This window comes from Carya illinoinensis, chromosome 5, assembly GCF_018687715.1.
Source record: "Carya illinoinensis cultivar Pawnee chromosome 5, C.illinoinensisPawnee_v1, whole genome shotgun sequence".
Lineage (NCBI taxonomy): Eukaryota > Viridiplantae > Streptophyta > Magnoliopsida > Fagales > Juglandaceae > Carya > Carya illinoinensis.
This window is the reverse complement of record NC_056756.1, coordinates 24594137-24602119: the sequence shown is the minus strand read 5'-3', so window position 1 is coordinate 24602119 and position 7983 is coordinate 24594137. Positions and strand designations below refer to the sequence as shown.

Sequence of the window (7983 nt, the reverse complement as noted above, 5' to 3'; positions counted from 1 at the left end):
ATACCTTGCCTCAAGGAGTTCATATTATTTCAACTGTTCTCTTAGAATCTTTTAATGCGTCATGACTCTTAGGATGGTGCCATTAATGCAGCATAGAGTCTGGGGAGCCGGGTCATTAATGCAGTGTGGCTCCCTAACTCACTTTATCCTATGGAGGTTCATTGATGAGCCTCTTCATGCCTATTGTCAGGAGAGCAAAGGTTCCCCGCATCTCTCGCTCATCTACTTGTATAGGTTCCCGAGGGTTATGTGTCATTGGAGAGTGTCAAGACAACTAGTCCTATCTAACCCTACCGTTTGTCTTTCCTATATGAGGGTTGCTTCTCAGGTTAGTTTTGTTCATGGGCCGAGTACTCTATAGAGGCCTAGTGACTCCTTTTGGAGGAGGGTTTCGGGCCTCTCTCTCCCCCTTCCCCAAAGATCCCTTATGGGCTTGCTATATGAACTGGCTAATCGGGGGAAAATACCCTTACATGTGACATGCATGGTGCATCATGGCCACAATTCTATCCCTTAATTTTGCTGATTGATTGGTCCTCTAGTCTAGGAAAATAAAATGGTTACTCAAAACTTAGAGGAAAAATATAGTTGCAAGTACAATCGTGTACTAATCTGTATACCAATATGATGTGATTGATTAAAAAGTAGATTTTATTGAAAACAGTGATAATTTAAATTTTAAGTATGAATTAATCAGTATTAATATACAAATTAATATGCGACTATACTTATATATAGCAAAACTCAAACTTAGAAGACCGGTAGATTACGCCTTAAACGTAGAGAAGTGATGAATAAAAGTGGGGCGAGAACCCACATGGAAGGGAAGGAATGCAGTTGAGAGAGGCCTGAGCTATAGCCTATAACGTTTCGATTTAGGGGTGAATTCAGGCCAGAGAGTTGCTAAAAGAGGCACGAGTGTCATTCATTCATTGGGTAGCGGGTAAGAATAGACAGCGGCACCGGAAGATATGGGGCTCGACAGCAAACCAAAAACCCCACACTTTCTAAGAATTTAGTGCTTATCCACGCCCTGCACATACACTTTAATGAAATACGATGACCACCTGCCTCTTCCCAGCTACCACCATTGGACATTCATATTATAAGGAAGAAAGTTTCTCGCTGATCAAATACAGAAGCTGGAAACGAACCACGCTGGCGAATCACAGAAGCTCAAATCATTGCTGAATAGTTTCTACACAATATATAATACACAGATGGAATCTGGGGAGAAATTTTAATCGTAGATATTACAGAATCCTTTCCAGAAATAGCTATTACATCATCCTCTTACGAAAAAGCCTTAACCCCCACCTTCTAGAATTTTCCATAATGGCACCCATCTTCTGGAATCCTTAAGAAGCCTTCTTTTGTTTGTACTTTCTGGCACAAACAATGTATACCAACATATTTAAGAAGCTGAGACCGGCTAAAAGCCAGAAGAAATAATCAAGGTGACCCTCGTTCAAATTATCCGGAATCCATCCGACGCTCCCGCCCTTTGTTGTGAAGTAAGTTACCAGTGTCAGAATCAAAGAACTCAGATAGTTCCCCAATGAATCTGTCAAAGAAGACAATGCACTGCATAAGCTCCGCATGGCGTCAGGAGATTGGTCATAGAAGAACTCAAACTGCCCTATAAATGTAAATACTTCCGCAGCACCCAACAAGGAATATTGGGGTATTTGCCAAAAGATACTGAGTGGTACAGCAACATCTTCGTCAACCAATCCTAGTTCATTTGCAATCTGCAACCTCCAGATCTCTACCAACGCAGCAGCTGACATGCATAGGACAGAAAGAAAAAGACCAATTCCCATCCGCTGTAACTCTGAGAAGCCCCTCTCCTTGCCAGTAAATTTCCTTGCAATCGGGACAATTACTCTATCATATATGGGAACCCAGAAAATGACACTGATGGTATCGAAGCTTGAGAGTGAGGCTGGAGGAATTGTGAAAGAACCAAGAGTCGTGTCCATCGCCCTCCCTTGTTCCACAAACATTGTAGACATTTGGGCATAAACAGCAGAAAAGACTATTCCAGTCGCCCAGATCGGGAACATGCGGATCAAAATCTTCAATTCTTCCACCTGTGTAACAGTGCAAAGTATCCATGGATTAGAGAAGTCCCCGCTTTTGATCTCTGCATCTGACGGTACAGCAGCTTTATCAAGGCACCTGCAGAAGAAAGAGTAGTTCGATTTGTCGGGCAGGACTTTCTTGCAAAGACAAATTCGGGAAACGATACAGTGAAATGATCTGATGTCGTCACAATATTAGATTAATATTCAATAAATCTACAAGATGTCAACGGTTTAAGCTTGATAAGGGCAGTCACTTTCTTCCTCGCATTACATGTTTTGCAAATTACACATATCAGACCTTGCAGATTTTCTGAACCATGCATCATTCCATTGATTTTATGGTTGCACCCAAAACAATCCTACATGTCTTCATACAAAGTACATACAATACATATAAAGATAAATGACTTCTGTTGAACATAGCTTATATAAATGACTAGACACACTCCACAGATCCTTTTATAGCTTATATAAATGACTAGACACACTCCACAGATCATTTTACCACTCGGGGGGCCTCTATCGTATTTATTAGTCATTTCAGTGACACCAATTCAACAAGACTATGTCCTGCATTTAAAATGAAGAAAATCTCTCATTTCATGGTTGCCCAAAACAACTGATAATGTCTTACTGTGCATATCTATCCATATATTAATAAACTAACTTCAGCGATGACCAAAGTAAGCCAATAATGCATAGAAAAACATCTCAGAACAGGAAAGTGATTAAAGTCAGAATAACATAGAAGAGAGATTACTTCAATTCTTCAGTATGCTCCAGTTTCCGACTTCCTTCAATGGCAGAGTATTTGTCTTGTGTTTCATACAAACGACTACTCTCTTTGGGCACCTCTATATTCCTCTTATGGAATGATGCAACAAAAACCTGGCACATTCTTGTAATAGGACTTCCCCCGGGTTTCTGGAATCTATAAAGAGGAGTGCCTGAAAAGAAACTTGCAATAGCAATGACCATAAACAATGCCGGGATGCCAAATCCTAGACCCCACCCAGCATTGTCTTGAATCCAAACCAAAAAGCTACTAGATATAAGTCCACCAAAGTTAATAGAAAAATAGAACCAGTTAAAGAAGGATCCCTTCTGTACCCTCTCTCTTGGATCAGTACCATCAAATTGATCAGCACCAAATGGTGAAACACAAGGTTTGATCCCGCCAGTCCCCAAAGCAATCAAATAGAGGCCAAAGAAGAAGACCGCATACTGAGCTGGAGTAGCTGAAGTGCATACAGAGCCCACACATTCTGAAGGCATCAGTGCAGGAACAGATGCTGAAAGTGTCAATGTACACATTCCCTGTGGAAAAGTTGATGAGTTCAACAGTTACAAATTTCAACTATATATTTGTCATTTGATTACAAATGATGTGAATAGGAATCAGTGCCATCAAGAAAAGGAAACAAACTGCATGGTAGACAGCATCCTTCACTAAAACCTCTTTACTGAGCATTGCATTCATCAGGGCGAAAAATGCTCGATGCCTTCTGATGATAAAATACAGAGAAGGTTTGTTTAAAAAGTTATCTTGCTGGAATGGAGTAATGCCTTTCTGATTAGAGCTTCTGCTATCAAGGTCAAGAAGAATCATGGGAGAAAGGGTTTAAGGTCAGAGTGCATCAAAGTTGTATTTCGAATCTTTTGAAACGGTTGTAGCTAATCAGAATTCTTCTGTTTCATATCCTTCACATACTTTTATCTGTGTAATTCATTAAATAAGGCCGCCTTCAGGAAATCGCGTTAAGTGGCCTTTCATAATGCTTACTTATCCTGATTCAAGTAAGATAGAGCTAGATTGGCATTTGTTTGACAACTCACAATCCTCAGAAACTCTACACACATTTTCAACTAAGCTTAAAGCATATGTTGTCTTTCTCACACGTGAGAGGTCATAAGCTCAATCATCCAGAACACGATACTTAAAAGATAACATGTCATGCAATTACATTGACTGAAATACTTCAAAAGTAAAATAAGAGAAAAACATGCTCACAATGAAATAGATAGTGGAGAAAGCTGCAATTGTCCAATATCTTCCCCAGTAAGCATCTGCTAAGACAGCTCCAATGAGGGGAGTAAGACTACAAGTCCCTTGCCACGTGGTAACATTTCTTGCAGCAGAGATATTTCCTTCATGTAGTTTGTTGGTAAGATAAGTAACAAGATTAGTGGCAATCCCATAGTAGGCAAGACGTTCACAACCTTCAGTACCTGTATTTCAAACGATATGCAAATGTAAGAAATTAATGAATTAATTGAAATATTAAACTGTGAAGAGCAATTTCCAGAAACAATGAGTCACCTAGAATGAACGGGCATGCTCTCCAATTTCCAGTATTCTGCTTAAGGACAGGCTTCCCATGAAAGTCGACCGAGCCATCCCCTGTATGTTGACTGTTGCATTCATTCTGAAGATGCAGAATTAGGAAGTAATCACTCAATACAGTAGTAGAAGAAATCCTTTCAAAAAGAGAACTAGGAAATCTTTTATGAAGAAAAATAATTATATAAATCCTTTTTGTAAAAAAAAAAAAAAGAAAAAGAAAGAAAGATAAAGGTATGTTGCGTTGAAAATGTAAGAATGATAATCATCTGATCATTGGATAACCTCTTAGAAGTTATCAATATGGCACATAAGAGTAGTTGTCCATGAATTTTAAATAATTTTTATTTTCAAAAGGTAATTAATCACCAAATATCCTCTAGGAAAAGTGCCATCTTAATATCAGAACTGCTACTACACTGGCCACAATTTAAATCCTTCATGCGACGAGAATGGCTGATTTAAAAAGCAAAAGAGAACAAGATATTAAAGAGAAATACAAACTAGATTTAAAGAGAAGGTAGAAATATAAAAGAGGAGAAAAGAGTCATGAAAATTATCATGAACCTTTGGATGAGTTAAGTACCTATAAAAGCAATAATATGGTTTGCATGTAAGGCAATGCATACAATATTCAAGTAGAAACACAAAATGGAGCTTTGGAGATAGGATTAATACATAAGTCATAAAGACTACAATATAAATTATGAGGGTCCCTAGCAAATGACTAATATACAATATAGCATAAAGAATGCAATGTAAAACTAATGATAGATAGCCAATTTAATACAGCATATAACCTAATGAATGAAGTACTAGAGAAGTTGTGATAGTTATAATGAGTTATGAGTTTTTGGTTTGAGTTGTTAAGATGCAGGTAGTGAATAAACATTTGAGGTGTTGGATGAATGCATGAGACAAACATCTACTACAAACACAGTAGCTTGTGCTGCATATGTCAGTTTATACCAGTGGGTGCAATTATGAAACTATCTGCAAAGGTTTGCATTTGAAAATAACTACGACTCAGTATCTTGTGCTGCATATATCATTTTTTTTTTCCCATCAAATAAACTACTCACGTAAAACCACCCCTAATAAAAACTACTAGCACTTATCTACTATATCTAACATATGCCATACTGATTTTGTCCAATCGATACAACCCTCTAATCACCCAAGGCAGGTGTAAAGAATCATTAAAAATGTTATTATCGCCCATCGTGCCACATTTTGCCAATGCATCTGCTCCCTGATTTCTTTTTCTAAATACATGAGAAATAGAGAAATCAAAGTCTTCCAAAATCATCAAAAGCTCATCCCAATGGTCCCAAAGATATCACACTGCATATATCATGTTGAACCATTTTGCAACATACATCTTGATCTCTTCCAAAGTTGCTCAATTTTGTCCATGGCTGACAAAGGACAAATTTCGTAAATCTGTCCGCATGCCAGTGGTGGGATTTAGGATAGGGAAACTTGTGGATCTTGTGGTTTGTTACGGTTAAGGGATAGATTTTAGGGTTTGAAGCTTGGATTGGGGTTTGAACAGTTTTGGCGGTTCAAACAGACTGAAACAGCATTAGGCATTTCCAAAGTGGTTCAACAGAAACAGGCTAAAACAATTAAATATTTAATTGGTTTAGTTTATCCACTTCATTTATCAAATATAACACAAGTACAGGTACACGCAGTGACCACTATTCAATAAACTTCTTCGAAACAAAGCCGCATGCAATAGAAACTAGAGAATCTTTTCCACAAAAGAAATTATAAACCCAAGTCAAGCCAGGTTCACAATTTCCAATAGCTTCTTCTGATAATGAACCCTACAGTTAGGGAATATTTTGCATCTAATTTTTAACAAGACTAACATGCGTTATGACCCCCGATACTCATCCCCAACAATCCCCACTTTTTTGGCACCAAAAAAGAAAAAGTTATTGGTCAACTCAATTGGGAACTTAGGCAGCAGCAAAAAATCAATGGGTTAATCTTATCCCGAAAGAACAACACGTTCAATCAGAACCCATTCGAAAGACATGAAACCTTAGTGCTAGAAGTATATTGACTTTGGAATAAAAGGAATCTCCAGAAATATGTTAGTTTTTCCACAATATGAGCAGGTGCAATATTCCTTATTGCTCGTACAAAAAGACCCACAATCCAGAGTAGATAAAAAAAAATCATCATCGAAGACGAACAGTTTTCAGACATGCGAACCGCTATCAGAATCAGAGAGGGATCGAAAGACAACGAAATAAACCAAAATAAAAACAGAACCTGTGAAAGACCATCTTCCAAGAGCGATCTCTCATCTTCCAACGAACCCATCTCTGTCTATCCGTCCGTCCGTCTCTCAGTGTTTAGAATTTATAAAAGATAACAACGAAGCTATTTCGACTTCATGCGACTTCATGCATATGCTTAAGTCAATAAGATAGTCTATGCCTTTTACTGAAATTTTTTGAAATTCGCAGTTTTTAAAGTTGTTATCTAAATTTTAAGGTATCAAGTGCGAAATAAATAGGCACGCGAAATAAACCTCCTCGTATCAACAATCCTTATCCTACTACGTTCAAGTCTCCTCTCTGGATAGAGCTGGGCGAAACCAGAGGTCGTGAAATAGTTTTTATCCTGCCTGTTTTCATTCGTTCGCTAGTCAGGCCAAACAATGTCTAGTGGAGAGTGATTTAGGACGGAAGTTCTAGAGGACCAGTTGAGGAAACTCAGGTTGACAGAGGAGGAGGAAGAGGTGTTGATAGTCGACAAAAGCAGGAGTGAGGATATCAAACGCAAAGGAGAAAAAAGTCTGATCGGAAAAGTCTGCTCCAATCGAGTGGTGGGCAAGGAACTGATCAGCAACACAAAGGCGAAAGTTTGGAGGATTGGTAAAAGGGCCACTTTCAAAGAAGTAGGAAAAAACACGTTTGTCACTACTTTCGGGCCACATGCAGATATGTACAGAATTCTTGAAGGAAAACCTTGGTTCTTCGATACTTGTCTCTTTCTAATCGTGCCTAACGATGGAACCATGAGGCTATGGAAAATGGCTTTCGACCGGGAAGTTTTTTAGATGCAAATTTACAATTTGCCATTGGGCTGCATGTCACTGGAGTGGGGTAATCAGATTGGAAACTTGGTAGGAAGGGCATCAAAGTTGACACAGAAGATGACAGCATAGGATGGGGGAGATATTTATGTGTGAAGGTAGAGTTGTTACTGCATAAGCCCATTCCTAGGGGCCATTTCATCAATGTTGAGAAGTCAAAGCACTGGGTGCACCTTTGATACGAGAAATTACCCAAAATTTGCTTCCACCATGGCTTGATACTTCATGGAGAGTAGGGATGTCTAGCCCACCGAGAGCGTTAAGAAGAAGAGGGAGTTGCGGATTTGCAGTTTGGGACATGACTTTGAGCTGAAAGTACTACCAGGCGAGGGACTTACCTACATAGATATGGCAAAGGAGAGGCGGGGAAGTTCTCAGCAAAAGGTGGTGGTCAGGGAGAGAGGGAGGTTGCCGAAAGTAGTATGGAAGAAGGGTGGTGG

General features: G+C 39.0%; 1 protein-coding gene across 1 annotated transcript; it reads right to left on the bottom strand.

The window, feature by feature from the left end:
* Positions 1 to 1159: 1159 nt before the first annotated feature.
* Positions 1160 to 7482, bottom strand: LOC122311180 (protein NRT1/ PTR FAMILY 8.3-like). The gene is made up of 5 exons (XM_043125618.1): positions 6715 to 7482; positions 4408 to 4513; positions 4099 to 4316; positions 2848 to 3404; positions 1160 to 2181 (listed from the first exon to the last, which is right to left on the bottom strand). Exons 1-5 carry the CDS (start codon positions 6763 to 6765, stop codon positions 1359 to 1361), a joined length of 1755 nt encoding a protein of 584 aa, XP_042981552.1. The 5' UTR covers positions 6766 to 7482; the 3' UTR covers positions 1160 to 1358.
* Between the last annotated feature and the right edge of the window lie 501 nt (positions 7483 to 7983).

Coding starts and splice junctions, on each gene's coding strand:
- LOC122311180 (XM_043125618.1), bottom strand. CDS start 6,765: ATGGGTTCGTTGGAAGATGAGAGATCGCTCTTGGAAGATGGTCTTTCA. Junction 4,514..6,714: donor TGGAAGATGGTCTTTCACAG/GTTCTGTTTTTA, acceptor CTGCATCTTCAG/AATGAATGCAACAGTCAACA. Junction 2,182..2,847: donor GAGCATACTGAAGAATTGAA/GTAATCTCTCTT, acceptor TTTCTTCTGCAG/GTGCCTTGATAAAGCTGCTG.